General features: G+C 44.7%; 1 protein-coding gene across 6 annotated transcripts in view; it reads left to right on the top strand.

Annotated features, from left to right (window-relative positions):
* The window catches only part of LOC139278759 (zinc finger protein 319-like), a 49976-nt gene that overhangs the window by 15085 nt on the left and 16229 nt on the right, over positions 1–18662 (top strand). For 5 of the 6 annotated variants that reach the window (XM_070897866.1, XM_070897868.1, XM_070897864.1 and 2 more), the window contains exon 2: positions 773–2550. In XM_070897866.1, coding sequence (XP_070753967.1) covers positions 891–2550 — 1660 coding nt within the window. In that variant the 5' untranslated portion in view covers positions 773–890. Of the gene's footprint in view, positions 1–772; positions 2551–4837; positions 5693–18662 lie in introns of those variants that run through there. The other variant, XM_070897869.1, reaches the window with a different exon arrangement.

Here is an 18662-nt window from a genome sequence, read left to right as displayed (position 1 = left end):
ACTCACCTGTGAAAGATGTGGCAGTTCACCTGGGCCACCTGTGTGGCTGTGATCTGCTGAAAACTGTCTCCATAATGCTCACTCCTTTAAGAGTCCATTCGATCTGCTATCATTAACATCCTGTACAGACAAATAATTGGAATAAGACTGAAAAAACTATAATTTACTGCATATTTCCTGTGCAGTTACCAGCCGGTAATTTTATTTGTTGAGTGAATGGAATACAGTAACTTTAAAACAGGTTCTTGATTGAAATCGAAGTTGAACAGGTTGGGTGGGGGGGATTTGTTGCAAATCACACAGTCATGGGCCAGAGGTGAAAAATGCTGGATTTACTGGGAAACGTTGCACTGTGACACACCACTAATCACACCCAGGTGGGTTTTTCCCCCTAGCTAATGCAAAAGGACACCCATCCATCACGTGCTTCTATTTCAATATCCGTCAACCTATTCAAAATCAATTCCTCTGTGTGTGTGACTCTCTATCCCTTCTTCCCTGACCATTCCACACACACTCTTTCTCTCTCCTCTCCACCTTCTCCAGTCTGGCTCTCTTTCCCCCCCCCGCCACATACTGGGTGGTGATCAAGGACACAATCCCCTTCCCAAAGTGTGTTTTACCGTTATTGTGACTTAGTGTCTCGCGTTGTTGGTTCTTGCTTGCACTCCCTCCCGTGATTACCAGTCGTGTTCGACAAGTTTTGTGCAAAATTGCAACAAAAAGTTTTTTTAATTATAAAAAACTAAATTAAATATTTTGTTTTTAACAGATAAGACAGACCAGTGCTCTTTGCTCAGTGTGGAATTGGTGAGAGACGGGGATCGCGTCCATTGTTTCAACCAGTTCATCTCGGGAAGCAATTATTTTCCAATGTGAGTCCATTCAACATGACTGAGTGTTGGGAGGAGCACCCAGTCGCCCCGCCCCTGGTAGAGAACTGCATTCCGCAGAGCACCGAGCGGGCCCTCGAGTTTGCCATCGTGTTTCCGGCCGACGCTGCCCTTCAGCAGCATCAGCCCGTGTCGGCCGAGAGCTCCCAGAAATGCAACATGTGCGGCCAGACGATTACGCAGCTGTCGGAGCTGCAGCAGCACCCGTGCTTTGTTAACATGAACCGCTTCTACCAGTGCGCCCAGTGCCAGAAGACCTTCAGCCAGTCGGCCGACCTCTTGCAGCACCAGTGCGGCCAGGTGGAGGAGAAGCCCTTCATCTGCCACGTCTGCAAGATGGGCTTCTCCCAACTGCTGGCGCTGGTCCAGCACCAGAGTGTGCACAACGAGAACAACCCCTTCAAGTGCTCCATCTGTGGAGAGAACTTCCAGCAGTCTTCGGAGCTCTTCCTGCACCAGCGGGTCCACATCGAGGACCAGCCCTTCGAGTGCACCGTCTGCAAGAAGAAGTTCAAGGACTCGTCGGAGCTGGTGACCCACCAGCAGTTCCACGCGCCCGAGAAGCCCTTCAAGTGCAACGTGTGCCAGAAGGGCTTCAAGAAGTCGTCTCAGCTGGTGCGCCACCAGTACATCCACGGCGACAAGCCCTTCAAGTGCGCATCCTGCGAGAAGGCCTTCCGCCACGCCTCAGAGCTGCAGCGGCACCAGCGGGTGCACACCGGCGAGCGGCCCTTCAAGTGCAGCCAGTGTGATAAGACCTTCAGCCAGTCCTCGCACCTGGCCCACCACCAGCGCATCCACTCGGGTGAGCGGCCCTACGACTGCAGCGTCTGCCACAAGAGCTTCAAGCACCGCTCACACCTGGTGCGCCATATGTGCGTGCACGCCGGTGAGGACATGTTCAAGTGCGTCATCTGCCACGCCGGCTTCAAACAGCCCAGCGAGCTGCTGCAGCACCAGTGCACGACGGAGGGCGAGAGGCCCTACAAGTGCGGCCAGTGCGCCAAGACATTCAAGCGCGCGTCCTACCTCCAGCACCACCAGCGCGTGCACTCGGGGGAGCGGCCCTTTAAGTGCACCACCTGCCAGATGAGCTTCAAACAGCTGTACGCCCTGGTGCGGCACCAACGCACCCACACTGCGGACAAGCCCTACAAGTGCACGGTCTGCGACAAGGGCTTCAGCGAGTCCTCGCATCTCCTGTACCACCAGCACATTCACACCGGCGAGAGCCTCTTCCAGTGCACCGGCTGCCAGAAGGGCTTCAAAGATTCGGCGGAACTCTTGCGGCACCGTTGCGCCCGCGTGGAGGTCAAGCCCTTCAAGTGCACCGTCTGCCAGAAGGCCTACAAGCGGGTCTCAGCCCTGCAGCTCCACGAGGCGACCCACGTGGAAGAGCGGCCGCTCAAGTGCAACGCCTGCGAACGGCGCTTTGCTTGCTCCTCCGAGCTAGTGGAGCATCAATGCCGGCCCGCAAAGGAGAAACCCCTGAAGTGCAGCGACTGCGAGAAACGGTTCAAGTACTCGTCGGACCTGGAGCGGCATCGGCGCGTTCACACAGGGGACAAACCTTTTAAATGCATCACTTGTGACAAGGGCTTTAAGCAGAAGGAGCACCTGATAAAGCACCAGAATGTCCACGCCAGAGAGAATCAGTGTAAGTGCACGTGGTGCGGGGAGAGGTTTACAGAGCTGAGCTATCTGCAGGAGCACTGCCTTCAACACACGGCGGAAAACTCCTTTGAAAGTTCTGCTTGTGGACAGTGATTTTTTTTAAATTTTGTTTTGGAAGCCTGATCTTGGCTAAACTTGTACAAACTGGCAGAAATAGATTTGTACGAGTTGACAGGCAGCACTAGCCCTTAAGGCAGGGTGTCCAAACTTAATGGGCCTTATGGGTTACATACCATGGAACCTCAAGCCCCCCCCCCCTTGCCCCCGTAAGTTTTCAATCCATGCTCCGATCAATTCACTGATACCAACAGATCTTGCTATTCTGATTTAGGATTTATCTACCTATAAAGTTCCCCAACCTCCAGCCCCACAAACATAAAATGGGACAAACCACCTAGAACGATATGCAGGTACAATAGAACGGAGTTGTTCGAGCCTCGCAGGCCAGATTGCCAGGGCTCAGGGATGCACATCGCCCACAGACGATACCTCTGCCTTGGGAGGGTTCCTGTCCTACAATTACAGACCCCATCATACCTCCTCCAGTGAGCTGTAAGCCCCATAGTTTAGTGATCTGGATTTTTCAGTCGTCTCTGTCTGTGCCCTGCCGAAATTGTTGAGGCTGTTAAGATTAGTGCCTCAGTGCACAGTTTGTTTGTGTGAGTGGCATTGCTGGAGAGCAAATTCCCTCTACCCCGTGCCAATCGCAGCTTTGCAGCTGATGTTCCAAGGTTATGCAAATGTGCTTATGTGACCTGCACTTATGTGGCATTTCCCCCTCCCCCTGTCACCAATCATACTGCTATCCACACAGTGACCAGGTAAGAAGTCAGAGGAAATTGTTTTTGGCAACATGGATCCAAAAAGTGAGTGTGACCAACTTTGTTGTAATAAAGCTCTAATGTGGAAAGAAACATTTGTGCGTTTTGAGATCACAGTGCTGAGAGATGTGGGAGTCTATTTTTAGCACTACTGTTTTCTTACTGTGGTTACAGTGCCGTTATTATGGCCTGCAAAGTTTGGAAAGCCTTTTCTTGCATGTGTCTGGTCATATTCAATGGTTCAGAAATACTTCTTGATTTACTTTCCCTCTTACTCTTTCACCCTCGCTGGTACCCTGGACTACAGGCCGTAACTGCACTCAGTCCTAATCCCATGATCTCCCTACCCGTCATTCTAAATCACCACCAAATACAGCGATCCACTTTCCTGGTGGAAAATTGACTTATCGCAACTCTTGTTTCATTTGAGAGAAAATTAAAGAAATAGGATATAAAAGGTAATATATTTTGTAGTGCAGCCCGATCCTGCTAACCAATTTGCTTACTTTCTCCTTTCCATTCTCTGACCCCCGCGCTGTGGGCTAACCCAGGGGCTTGCGGGTTGATGTAGCATCTTTCTCCCAGGTGCCCACCAATAGAGCTCTGCTGGTGGCTGCCAGGAGGTGCGTGAATGTGGCTCTAGGGGATTGTTTTCTCCAGTTGTCAAGTCCACGCCTGTGCGCACCCCCACAGCAAACAGCAGCGAGTGACTTAACAGAAGACCATAAATGTATAATCTACATTTCCATGGTGTAGCTCCAGTGTCCTATGCCATCTTGATTGCTATTAACTGCACCTAAGACAAGATTTGTAAATCATCTCTCAGCCGAGTTAATAGTTCACAAACTAAAACAGTGGGAATGCTGAACTGAAACATATTTTTGGAAAGGGATTAGATTCTTAAACTATACAGTTGTCTGTAGATGAAAATTGGCTGTTATACTAAAACCTAAAAATTAAAGGGGGAACTTGTGTTTGCATCAGGGTTTTGCATTGATATTTGAATCAGGAACTTCTGATGTGACATGGTTTTGTTGCATGGATTTCGGTACTGAAGAGGCAGCTGTATCTGTGACCCAATGGTAGCCTGTCAAAAGGTTATCCACACACAGACCTGCAATTATTAAAAATTGTGAATTATTTTCAGAAATCTGTGGCAAATGTGTAATTAAAAATAGTCTTTAATTTATGTATTTTAAAGCAGCATGAAAACCAGGCCTGCATTTTCAGTGCTGCGAACTCTTAGAACGCCAGTCCGGCTTTGTTTCTAGTTTTGGTTTGATCAGCATCAGTGACTGACAAGAAGATTGTTTTATGTGCGAGTCCTTTTTATTTTAAAAGGCACTACTTTTAACAAGAATGTTTGATATAAATGTCCTCATTTCATGTGTGGAAAGGGAACCACGAGCAGTGTTTTTTATGGGTCTTTTGCCATTTCAACGTCTACAGTCTTAATAAAGGATGGACGCGAAGATATGGACACAGCAGAGCTCGCGTGACAAGCCTCCTTTGAAAATGAACCTGCACCACAGAAGGTTGACCAAGAAATCAGCCAAACACGGCCAGTCTAACCTTGAATGACTGCAGTCTTTTAAAAAGGTGGACTTTTGATGAGAAGAGAGTGGTATGTTTTTTGCCAGTTGAACCAAGGGTGTTGTTGTTCTGTGTCATCTCCATTTTGTAAGCACTAACAGTTTGCTAATGCAGACGCTAAAAATGAAAAGCAGATTAATAAAAAAATTGAGTAGAATTAATATACTGTCTTATCAAAATAGTCCTAAAGCTGCCTGTAGGATATCTTCACGGTTACCAGTGTTTTTTTAGGAATGTAAAAAAGAGCTGTCTTTCCTGCTGCTGCGCATGGCTAATTGCAGAAGATAGGATTGTAGTTAATCTACATCCTTGTTGAGTGTAAAGAGTGTCTGATCGTAAGCCATTGAATAGAGAACCGATTGCTCTCATCGGTGGGACCTGCATAACTCTTAGCATGTTAACTCTTTATTCAGTTGGCTTACCATTCAATATTCTTATATCACAAGTGTGATGTGTTTTTAAAAAAAAAGAGTCACAGAAGAAAGTTTTTATTTTATTACAAATCAATTTTATTTTGTCTGGGCTACCGTAAACACAAGATGACCAGTAATTTACTTTCAGGGTTCAGATCACACCATAAACCCCACAAGCAGTTTATTGATGTAATCAGATCCCAGAGAATGAATTGCAGCCTTCATACTCTTGCCACCTGTAATTTTTTTTTAATATACATAGTCTTAATAAAGTTAAATCAATGCTAATGAAAGTTAACTGCTGCTGACTGATGTGATTACTGCAGAATAACATTTGATTTACAGGAGGGTATAATGGAGCAACTTTGCAGTTCAAATAGAATTATAAGGAAATTAAAAGCACACACTGTTGGTGTCTGCAACAGCTGTGGAGATAAATTATTTTAAGTGGTCAGTGTCAGATATGAACCATATCATGCTTTTTAATAATATTTCTGCCAGAACTATAATTAGCATCTGTTTTAATGGTCCTAATTTAACAGGGGCATAGTGTCCATCTCTGGCAGTAGATTCTTTTCCTGTAACTCCTCCTCAGCAGCTTACTGGTGTCACTGTCAAACTGATCCCTTATTGCCCCAAATCATTCTCTCCACTCCTATTAGCAAATGGTATTTCCTCTGGTTTCTCTTCAGATGTAAACTATTAGTCAGCCTCAATGTGAATAAATCTCCCAAGGGAGCTGTATCTTATGCCATACCAATCTCTCACAATCCACAGCAAACTCCAGTTCCTAATTTCATTTAGTTTTCATATTGTTGAGCAGTTTGCAAAAATGACAACTTTGACTAATGGGCTTGACTCTAACTGCACATGAAGCTGGCCTACATAACGCACTGTTACACATGACATATCAAATATCCTCTGGATTTCTTCTACTGGCTTGTGTATATGACTTTTTATTTTAATCTGTTTCGATCTCAATTATTTTTCTCCTGACAGGAACAACAACTTGTATTTATATAGAACCTTTAATGTAGTAAAACATCCCAAGGCACTTCACAGGAGTATTTTTTTTTAAATTGACACTGAGCCACATAAGGGGAAATTAGGGCAGGTGACCAAAAGCTTGGTCAGAGAGGTAGGTTTTAAGGAGCGTCTTGAAAGAGAATAGAGAGGCAGACAGGTTTAAGCAGGGAATTACAGAGCTTAGGCCCTAGGCAACAGAATGGTTGAACGATTATAAATCAGGTATGCTCCAGAGGACAGAATTAGAGAAGCGCAGATATCTCAGGGAGGTTGTGGGGCTGAAGGCGATTAGGAAGGGGATATGGAGGGATTTGAAAACAAGGATGAGAATTTTGAAATCAAGGAGTTGCTTAACCGGAATCAATGTACGTCAGCGAGCACAGGGGTGATGGGTGAACGGGACTTGGTGCAAGTTAGGACATGGGCAGCCGAGTTTTGGATCACCTCTAGTTACGTAGGGTAGAATATTGAAGGCCAGCCAGGAGTGCGTTGGAATAGTCAAGTCTAGAGGTAACAAAGGCGTGGATGAGGGTTTTGGCAGCAGATGAGTTGAGGCAAGGGCGGAGACAGGCAATGTTAAGGAGGTGGAAATAGACGGTCTTCGGAAGTACTAGTTGAGGAAACTCTCATCATTGAGAATGTAAATTTGAAATAACTGCTTCGCCAATACATTCAGAAGTTTGGACAGTTTTCTCGGGCTTTTACACAAAGAGGAAAAACGACGAGGTGACTCCTGCCATTCACATCTCCAAGGTAGATCTTGTTTGAGGAGTTCAACGCACTGGCTAGTTCCGTTATATCTTCATACTGACCTTTCCCATCCCTACTGGACTTCCAGAATCCCCTCACTTCTTTTGTGCTCCCATTCAATACCCCAGCACATTTGATTTGGGAAGATCTAAATCGGCATTTCTTCAACCTGCCAGCATTGATAAACGCCATAGTGTAATGGCCATTGTTTTATTTTCTCTGTCACAGATCCCCCTTTACATACTTGAAGTCTGTGAAGTCACCTGAACAGGGAAAGAAATCCAACATAATCAGTGGATTTGTGACTCAAAGTTGTGTTTTTAGAGCATGTTACAATTTTTGATAGCTACATGCAGTGTGTTATTACAAAAGCCACGGTTTTATTTTGATAGACAAAGCACCTTCACCTACAGCGCACAAGTACAACTTTGGATGGTTGCCAGCAAAACTGAAAGAAGTTCTTGCAAGCTGAATAAACTGATCTATAAATAGCCTAAGAGTGATCAAATATATTCTCAGCACAAAAATAAGATAGCATTAGAGATAGAGCAAAAGAGCTACAAAACACTTTGAACAGTTGCATAACTGTTGTAAGCACATGGCAAATAACATTTAACTGAAATGTTATGTTTCACACATTTTAAAAAATAGATATAGCCGGAACAAGCCCATCTACGTCGACAAAGGTTATGCTAAGACTTTACAATACTTTTGTCAGACCATAATTGGGGTAGTGTCTTCAAGCAATCAACTTGCATTGGAAAGTGTACATAGAACAAATAAGAGTAACAAACATAAATTGAAGAAATGTAAAGCTTTATAGTCCACCAGGAAGTGGAGGGTGGGAGAGCAGCGAGATACAGAAAATATTAAATAGATATTTAAGGTAACCCCAGAATTATACTTCAAAAGATTAATTAAATTTAGAACACAGGAAAAATCTATTCATCCAGAGTTCTAAATAATTGGAATAATATACCAAGCAAGAAACTTAAAGACCATGCAGTTATTTAAAATACATTTGAATGTCATGGGAAAATGAATCTAATCCAGAGAGATTAATTTCATTCAGGCCTGCAGTCTTTTCTGATGCTCAAATTCCCTTCCCCATTTCGTGTACTAGAAGTAGGACCTCAAAGGGTAGTAATCTCAGGATTGCTACCAGTGCCATCTGCTAGTCAGAGTAGGAATCGCAGGATAGCTCAGATGAATATGTGGCTTGAGGAGTGGTGCAGAAGGGAGGGATTCAAATTCCGGGGGCATTGGAACCGGTTCTGGAGGAAGTGGGACCAGTACAAACCAGATGGTCTGACCTGGGCAGGACCGGAACCAATGCCCTAGGGGGAGTGTTTGCTAGTGCTGTTGGGGTGAGGTTAAACTACTATGGCAGGGGGTGGGAACCTATGCAGGGAGACAGAGGGAAGTAGAATGGGGGCAGCAGCAAAAGATAGAAGAAAAGTAAAAGTGCAGGGCAGAGAAACCCAAGGCAAAAATCAAAAACGTCCACATTACAGCAAAATTCTAAAGCGGCAAAGTGTTAAAAAGACAAGCCTGAAGGCTCTGTGCCTCAATGCGAGGAGTATTTGTAATAAGTTGGACGAATTAACTGCACAGGCAGCAATTAATGAATGTGATATTATTAGCATCACGGAGACATGGCTCCAGGATGACCAAGGCTGGGAACTCAACATCCTGGGGTATTTAATATTCAGGAAGGATAGGCAGAAAGAAAAAAGGTGGGGTAGTGTTGCTGTTTAAAGAGGAAATTAATGCAATAGTAAAGAAGGACATTAGCTTGGATGATGTGGAATCTGTATGGGTGGAGCTGCGGAATACCAAAGGGCAAAAATCGCTAGTGGGAGTTGTGTACAGACCACCAAGCAGTAGTAGTGAGGTTGGGGACAGCATCAAACAAGAAATTAGGGATGCGTGCAATAAAGGTACAGCAGTTATCATGGGCGACTTTAATCTACATTTAGATTGGGCTAACCAAACTGATAGCAATACGGTGGAGGAGGATTTCCTGGAGTGTATTAGGGATGGTTTTCTAGACCAATATGTCGAGGAACCAACTAGAGGGCTGGCCATCCTAGACTGGGTGATGTGTAATGAGAAAGGACTAATTAGCAATCTTCTTGTGCGAGGCCCCTTGGGGAAGAGTGACCATAACATGGTAGAATTCTTTATTAAGATGGAGTGTGACACAGTTAATTCGGAAACTAGGGTCCTGAACTTAAGGAAAGGTAACTTCGATGGTGAGACGTGAATTGGCTAGAATAGACTGGCCCTCACTGGGCTGGTGTGTGGTTGGCCCTGCAGGGCTGCTGGGTGAGCCTGGCCTTGTTGGGCATGATGGGTTCGATTTCCTAGTCCGGTGTGGTGTCGCTGATTCTTTGGGTGTGTGTTGTGGGCTTGAAAAAGGTGGTGTCTGCTGTGGGTTGTTCAGGGCAGTATAAATCGCAGCCTCGTTTGGTCCAGGTGCTTTCTGCAAATTTGTCCATTTTCTAGTTTGACTACAAACACCCTATCCCCTTCTTTAGCTATCACCGTGCCTGCGATCCACTTGAGACCATGTCCATAGTTTAGCACATACACAGGGTCATTCAGATCAATTTCCCGTGACACAGTGGCGCGACCATCGTTTACATTTTGTTGCTGCCGCCTGCTCTCTACCTGATCATGCAGGTTGGGGTGAACCAGCGAGAGTCTGATTTTAAGTGTCCTTTTCATGAGTAGCTCAGCCGGGGCCACCCATGAGCAAGCGGGGTCTTGTGCGGTAGCGGAGCAGTACTCGGGACAGGCGGGTTTGGAGTGAGCCTTCTGTGACTCGTTTAAGGCTCTGTTTGATGGTTTGTACTGCCCACTCTGCCTGCCCATTGGAGGCTGGTTTAAACGGGGCCGAGGTGACATGTTTGATCCCATTGCAGGACATGAATTCTTTAAATTCGGCACTGGTGAAACATGGCCCGTTGTCACTGACCAGTATGTCAGGCAGGCCGTGGGTGGCAAACATGGCCCTCAGGCTTTCAATGGTGGCGGTGGCGATGCTTCCCGACATTATTTCACATTCAATCTATTTTGCAAATGTACCCACCACCACCAGGAACATTTTACCGACAAACGGGCCCGCATAGTCGACATGGATGTTCGAACATGGCCTGGAGGGCCAGGACCACAAACTTAGTCTGTGACCCCTGGTTCTGGACTTCCCCAACATCAGGAACATTCTTCCTGCATCTAACCTGTCCAGTCCCGTCAGAATTTTATATGTTTCTATGAGATCCGCTCTCATTCATCTAAACTCCAGTGAATACAGGCCCAGTCGATCCAGTCTCTCCTCATATGTCAGTCGCGCCATCCCGGGAATCAGTCTGGTTCAGAATGGCAGGCAGTGACTAGTGGAGTCCCGCAGGGCTCAATGCTGGGACCCCAGCTACTTACAATATACATTAATGATTTAGATGAAGGAATTGAGTGTAATATCTCCAAGTTTGCAGATGACACTAAACTGGGTGGCGGTATGAGCTGTGAGGAGGATGCTAAGAGGCTGCAGGGTGACTTGGACAGGTTCGGTGAATGGACAAATGCATGGCAGATGCAGTATAATGTGGATAAATGTGAGGTTATCCACTTTGGGGGCAAAAACATGAAGGCAGAATATTATCTGAATGGCGGCAGATTAGGAAAAAGGAAGGTGGAACGAGACCTGGATGTCATGGTACATCAGTCGTTGAAATTGGCATGCAGGTACAGCAGGCGGTGAAGGCGGCAAATGGCATGTTGGCCTTCATAGTTGGGGATTTGAGTATAGGAGGGCGGAGGTCTTACTGCAGTTGTACAGGACCTTGGTGAGGCCTCACCTGGAATATTGTGTTCAGTTTTGGTCTCCTAATCTGAGGATAGACGTTCTTGCTATTGAGGGAGTGCAGCGAAGGTTCACCAGACTGATTCCCGGGATGGCAGGACTGACATACGAGGAGAGACTTGATTGACTGGGCCTGTATTCACTGGCGTTTAGAAGAATGAGAGAGAATCTCATAGAAACATATAAAATACTGACGGGACTGGACAGGTTAGATGCAGGAAGAATGTTCCCAATGTTGGGGAAGTCCAGAACCAGGGGACACAGTCTAAGGATAAGGGGTAAGCCATTCAGAGTTGTTAACCGGTGGAATTCTCTGCCACAGAGAGTTGTTAATGCCAGTTACTTGGATATATTCAAGAGGGAGTTAGATATGGATCTTACGGCTAAAGGGATCAAGGGATATGGAGAGAAAGCAGGAAAGGGGTACTGAGCTGATGATCAGCCATGATCTTATTGAATGGTGGTGCAGGCTCAAAGGGCCGAATGGCCTACTCCTGCACCTATTTTCTATGCTTCCTGTATGTTAACCTCGATCCATGTCAATACATTACCCCCAATACCACGTGCTTTAATTTTGCACACCAATCTCTTGTGTGGGACCTTGTCAAAAGCTTTTTGAAAGTCCAAATATATCACATCCACTGGTTCTCCCTTGTCCACTCTACTAGTTACATCCTCAAAAAATTCTAGAAGATTTGACATGCATGATTTCCCTTTCATAAATCCATGCTGCCTTGGACCGATCCTGTCACTGCTTTCCAAATGTGTTGCTATTTCATCTTTAATAATTGATTCCAACATTTTCCCCACTACTGATGTCGATAACTGGTCTATAATTCCCCGTTTTCTCTCTCCCTTTTTTAAAAAGTACTGTTACATTAGCTACCCTCCAGTCCATAGGAGCTGATCCAGAGTCGATTGTGGCAAATGATCACCAATGCATCCACTATTTCTAGGGCCACTTCCTTAAGTACTCTGGGATGCAGACTATCAGTCCCTGGAGATTTATCGGCCTTCAATCCCATCAATTTCCCTAACACAATTTCCTGACTGATAAGGATTTCCTTCAGTTCCTCCTTCTCGCTAGACCCTCAGTCCCCTAGTATTTCCGGTCGGTTATTTGTGTCTTTCTTTGTGAAGACAGAACCAAAATATTTGTTCAATTGGTCTGCCATTTCTTTGTTCCCCATTATAAATTCACCTAACTCTGACTGCAAGGGACCCTACATTTGTCTTCACTAATCTTTTTCTCTTCACATATCTATAGAAGCTTTTGCAGTCAGTTTTTATGTTCCCAGCAAGCTTCCTCTCATACTCTATTTTCCCCCTTCTAATTAAATCCTTTGTCCTCCTCTGCTGAATTCTAAATTTCTCCCAGTCCTCAGGTTTGCTATTTTTTCTGGCCAATTTATATGGCTCTTCCTTGGATTTAACACTATCCCTAATTTCCCTTGTTAGCCACGGTTGAGCCACCTTCCTTTTTTTGTTTTTACTCCAGACAGGGATGTACAATTGTTGAAGTTCATCCATGTGATCTTTAAATGTTTGCCATTGCCTATCCACCGTCAACCCTTTAAGTATCATTTGCCAGTCTATTCTAGCCAATTCACGTCTCATATCATCGAAGTTACCTTTCCTGAAGTTCAGGACCCTAATCTCTGAATTAACTGTGTCACTCTCCATCCTTGACCAACCTTAAAATGAATTCTTGGAAGTAACAGAAAGGGTAGATAAGGGAAATGTACTGACATAATATATTTGGATTTCCAACATGTGGAGTCAGGGGACAGGTGGCAGAATGGATAGCAAGCTAGCTACAAAACAAAAATCAGATAATAGGAGCAAAAGGTAGTTACTCAGATTGGCAAATGGTGGGAAGTGTTGTTTCACAACGATCGGTGCCGGAACCACGATGGTCACCATGTGCATAAACAATTTGGACTCGGGAATCAGAAGTACAATTTCAAAATTTGAGGAAGACGCCAAATTGTGGCTGTAACTAATACAGAGAAGGACTGCGACAAAATACAAGATGACTAATAAATTTGCAAATTGGACGTGTAATTGGCAAATTAACTTCAATATAGATCAGTGTGAGTTGGTATATTCTTCATACTAAATGAAGAGTAAGAAAGCCATGCATTCCTTGGAAAATAAGTGTCTAAATGAGGTAGAGGAACAGAGCGATGGGGTAGATATAGAGATCACTAAAAGTAGCGACACAGGTTAATAAGGCCATAAAAAAAGCAAACAGCACAGGTTCATATCTAGGGAAATAGAATTGAAAATATTAAATTTGTATTAAACCTTGGTTAGACAACACTTAACAGTACTTTGTACAATTGTGGTCATATTATAAAAAGGGATAGAGAGATATTGGAGAAGATGCTAAAAAGATTCACAAGGATGATACCAGAACTGAGAGGGTGTACTTATCAGGAAAGCCTGAAAAGAGAAGGCTGAGGGGTGATGATAGAATAGGCGCAGATTATTTCCACTTGTGGGAAAGAGCAAAACTAGAAGCTATCAATATAAGATAGTCACCAAGAAATAAAATAGGGAATTCAGAAGAAACTTATTTAAACAGAGTGGTGAGAATGTGGAACAGGGTGTGGTTATAGAATCATAGAAAAATTACAACACAGAAGGAGGCCATTTGGCCCATCATGTCCATGCCAGTGAAACAAATAGTATAGATGCATTTAAGGGGAGGCTAGAAAAACATATGAGGAAGAAGGGAATATAGGGCTATGCTGATGGAGTTAGATGAGGTAAGATGGGAGAGGCTCAAGTGGAGCATAAACGCCAGCATGGACTGATATACAGCCCGTTTCTGTGCTGTGTATCCGAGGTAATCTTTGTGAAACCTTTGCTCAATACCTCTCTGACATCCCGCCTGACATTGGAAGTTCTCCTTAACGTCTTTGTCCACAGAGTAGTTAGAATGTGGAACTTACTACCATATGGAGAAATTGAGGCGAATAGCTTAAATGCATTTAAGGGAAAGGTAAATAAGTACACAAGGGAGAAAGGAATTGAAGGATATGTTGATGGGTGGGAGGAGGCTTGTGTAATGCATAAAACCGGAATGGACCTGTTGGGCCGAATGACCTGTTTCTGTACTGTTAATACTTTTTAAATGCAGCACTCCCTCGATACTGCACTGAAGAGTTGGATTTGATTATGGGTTGGAATTTGATCAGCCTTTCCGCCACATTTTTCGGCGGTATTCCTCATTTTCGGTGAAAAACCACCTGGTGGCAATTTCATCAAAGTGTTCCGCCGGTGGTTTCGAAATACCGCTGGGAGCGAACCGCCTTTGTTCAACACTGAAAAAATGCTTCCGCCCAAGTTCAGTGGTAGCGGTGATCCATACTTGGTGGGAAAAAAGCCTGCCGTGGAGAAACCAGTCGGAACAGCCCTTCGATCGGCGGTAGGCATGGAACCCTGCGAAAAAAGGCAAGATAACGTTTTTTTTAAATCTTTTGCAGCGATTCACTGGAAAAGGGTCCTGTGAATGTTTTCCAATTTTCTATTTTTTGAAAAATATTGTGTGTTTCCGCCTCCCTCCCCTCCCTCGGCCCAACTCGTAGCCTCAGACTAAATTTGGCAAGGATCACGTTTTCCGCCAAGAATCTACATGCAATGGTGATTTTTCCCGCCGAGCGGATATTTTTCCATTTTTTTATTAATTTTCCGCCGATCTTAATTGAATAATCATAGCGTTTTTTTGGACGGTAATCCGGTGGTGGCGGTTTTTGATCAAAATCCAGCCCAATGTTCTTAAACCCTGAGGTGGGACTTGAACGGACAAACGTGACTCAGACACAAAAATGCTACGAACAGAGCCAAACTGGCACTCAACACTAAAAAAAAAGACCTGGTTTAAGCACAAGATGAACTGGTGACTATAATTATAGGCACAGTTGACAAAATACTCCTTGGAACTATGGTTCCAGTCAGATGGGACCATGGAAATATCTGCACAGTTCAACTGATCAGATCTGAATGATGCAGATTTTAAAATTAGATTGCTTTCATTTGGTCATCTTCAAAGGTCAGAGAAATTTCAGAGCTGTTTCTTTTTATACATTTTACCTGTAATCATTTCATCTCAGATCAAAGTCAATTGAGATTCTAAGCCCATGCAAATTATGTGGTATGTTGGAAATAGCAGGCTCATAGGGCCAGAAAGTCTTTCTTCATTCCATGCTTCTTAAAAAAAAAAATGTACCTGCCAGGGCTAGAGTTACTATTACAATTTGGGCTTTGTCCTACCTTTTGTCAGATGTTCACAGTGGGAGAGTTCTCACAGCATGCGTGCTGTGAGTGGGATGACGTGTCCTGTGACTAACTATTACCCCTGATTTACAGCACAGTGCACTGGATTATGTGAATACCCCCACCATGTTCTTCAGTCTTCTCCAAAAAGGAAGTTAATACCACACCATCAAACTATTAGCTCAGGTTAAACCTGGTAGATTTATTTGCGAGTGAGCTGGAATACAGAAGCAGTAAGGTACAAGAAACTAGCACACTACTTAAAATAAACACAGCAGTCCACAATGGATTAATTTATCCCCTTTAGAACACATTTCTTACCCAGTCCAATAATTTCATAGAATCATCCAGCATAGGAGGAGGTCTTTCAGCCCACCGTGCCAGTGTTGCTTCTTTGAAAGAGCTAACCAATTAGTCTCACGGCCCTGTTCGTTCACCATAGCCCTGCAAATGTTTCCTTTTCACTTAAGGATTAGCAGTCCATTGCCTTAACCTCTCAGCCATTTTGACACAAGCAAGACTTGCGAAATATGCAAGATGTTTTGGATGGAATAATCTTTCATAGATTTTGTGATGCATTTTTGTTTATAATGGATTAAATATTAGATTCTTTCTTGATCAAAGCACACACACGGTTAAAATTGGTTACTGCTAGCTATTTCTGCAGACAATATATATCACAGTCCTGCATGCCTTAGGCATCAATGTGCATCTGAAACAGATGGTGGTTTAATATGCTCATGTCTGTTGAGTGCACAGCCATTAGTGTTGTTTTGTCCATTAATGTCGCAGATAGCTGCATGGACAAGTATTAATTTCCTCCAATCAACAATTGATTGAAATGGAACAGATCAATGGGCTCCTTCAGCAGTAGCCAATCCACCCCATTCAATTACAAACATCCTATGTGGCTAGCAAAACTAAAGGCAATGGGGGTGGGGTGAAAACATTTTCAGTGCCTGGTGTTAGACCTGAAACAAAGGAAGGTGAATACGATTGTCAGAGGTCATTCATCACAAACCCCAGATTCTCACTTCAAGTGTTTCTCTGGGAAGTGTCATCGGCCCAACTATCTTCAGCCGTTTCATCAATGATCTTCCCTCTGTTGTAAGGTCAGGAGTGGGGCTGTTTTGCTGATGATTCCAGCATTCAGCACCATTCACAACTCCAATAATGGAGCAGCCCCTGCCAGTTTACAGCAGGACCTGGATAACAATCAGGCTTGGGGTGGCATGTGGCAGGTATCAACAACAACTTTTATTTATATAGCACCTTTAACATAGTAAAACGTCCCAAGGCGCTACACAGCAGTGTTAAAAGACAAAACGAATAAATTTGATATCAAGCGACATAAGAAATTACGGCAGATGACCAAAAGTTTGGTTAGAGAGAGAGGTTTTAAGGAGAGTCTTAAAGGGGGAATGAGAGGCAGAGAGGTTTAGGGAGGGAGTTGCACAGCTTAGGGCCCAAGTAGCTGAAGACACGGCCACTGATGGTTGAGCAGTTATAATCAGGGATGCTCAAGAGGGCAGAATTTGAGGATCGCAGACATCTCGTGGGGTTGTGAGCCTGAAATAGATTCTAGAGATTGGGAGGGGCAAGGCCATGGAGGGATTTGTAAACAAAGATGATAATTTTGAAATCAAGGCTTGTTTAGCCGGGAGCCAATGTAGGTCAGCAAGCACAGGGGTGATGGGCGATCGTGAATTGGTGCGAGTTACAACACGGACAGCCGAGTTTTGGATGACCTCAAGTTTACGTAGTGTAGAATGTGGGAGGCCAGCCAGGAGTGAGTTGGAGTAGTCAAGTCTAGAGGTAACAAAGGCATGGGTGAGAGTTTCAGTAACAGAAGAGCTGAGGCGGGGCGGAGGCGGGCAATGTTAGAGGTGATTTTAGTTATGCTGCGGATGTGCCGGAAACTCATTTCAGGATCAAATATGATGCCTAGGTTGCAAACAGTATGGTTTAGCCTCAGATAGATGCTAGGGAGAGGGATGGAATCAGTGGTTCGGGAACGCAGTTTGTGGCGGGGACCAAAAACAATGGCTTCGGTCTTCCCAATATTTATTTGGAGAAAATTTCTGCTCATCCAGTATTGGATGTCGGACAAGCAGTCTGACATTTTAGAGACCATGGAGGGGTCGAGAGAAGTGGTGGAGAGGCAGAGCTGGGTGTCGTCAGCGTACATGTGGAAACTGACTCTGTGTTTTCGGATGGTATCGCCAAGGGGCAACATATAGATGAGAAATAGGAGGGAGCCAATGACCGATCCTTGGGGGACACCAGAGGTGATGATGTGGGAGTGGATACGATTGGACAGATAAGAATGGAACCAGGCAAGTGCAGTCCCACCCAGGTGGACGATGGTGGAGAGGTATTCGAAGAGGATGGAGTGATCAGCTGTGTCAAAGGCTGCAGGCAAGTCCAAGAGGATGAGGAGGGATAGTTTACCTTTGTCACAGTCACAAAGGATGTCATTTGTGACTTTGATGAGAGCTGTTTCGGTACTGTGGCAGGGACGAAAACCAGATTAAAGGAGTTCAAACATTGAATTCAGGGAAAGATGGTCACGGATTAGGGAGGTGACAAACTTTCAAGAACTTTGGAGAGGAAAGGGAGGTTGGAGGTGGGGGTGGTAGCTAGCAAGCACAGTGGGGTCAAGGGTTGGTTTTTTGAGGAGGGGTGATGACCACAGATTTGAAGGAGAGGGGAACAGTACCTGAGAAGAGAACCGTTAACAATGTCAGCTAACATGGGAGCCAAAAAAGGAAGTTGGGTGGTCAGCAGTGGAGCAGGAAATGGGTCTCATGGACAAGATGAGCTTGGAGAGGTCAAGGTAACATTTGAACCACCCAAGTGCCAAGTAATAATCACCTCCAACAAGAGAAAGCCACACCTACCCTTGACCTTCAATGGCATCACCATATCCCCCACCATCAACATCTTTGTGATCTGCACTGACCAACAGCTGAACTGTTCCAGCCATATTAACACTGTGGCTACACGAGCAGGGCAGAGACTCGGTACTTTGTGACAAGTAGCTCCCCTCCCCGCGACCTCTACCCAAAGAAGGACTGTAGCAGCAATGTCATGGGAACACCATCACCTCCAAGTCATAGACTATCCTGAATTGGACATATATTGCCACTCCTTCATAGTCACTGGTTAATTCCCTATCCAACGCCATTGTGGGAGCACCATCAGCACAAAGACTGCAGCAGTTCAAGGAGAAGGCCCACAACCAATGTTCCCTTTAAGCTGCGCAGTCATGCAGTATATTGCAGTTCCCACGCAGCCTGCTCATTGGCTTTTAATAGGAAAAAACGGGCATACAGGATATTTTGAA

This window comes from Pristiophorus japonicus, chromosome 13 (genome assembly GCF_044704955.1).
Source record: "Pristiophorus japonicus isolate sPriJap1 chromosome 13, sPriJap1.hap1, whole genome shotgun sequence".
Taxonomy (NCBI): domain Eukaryota; kingdom Metazoa; phylum Chordata; class Chondrichthyes; family Pristiophoridae; genus Pristiophorus; species Pristiophorus japonicus.
This window is presented reverse-complemented; position numbering and strand designations above follow the sequence as displayed.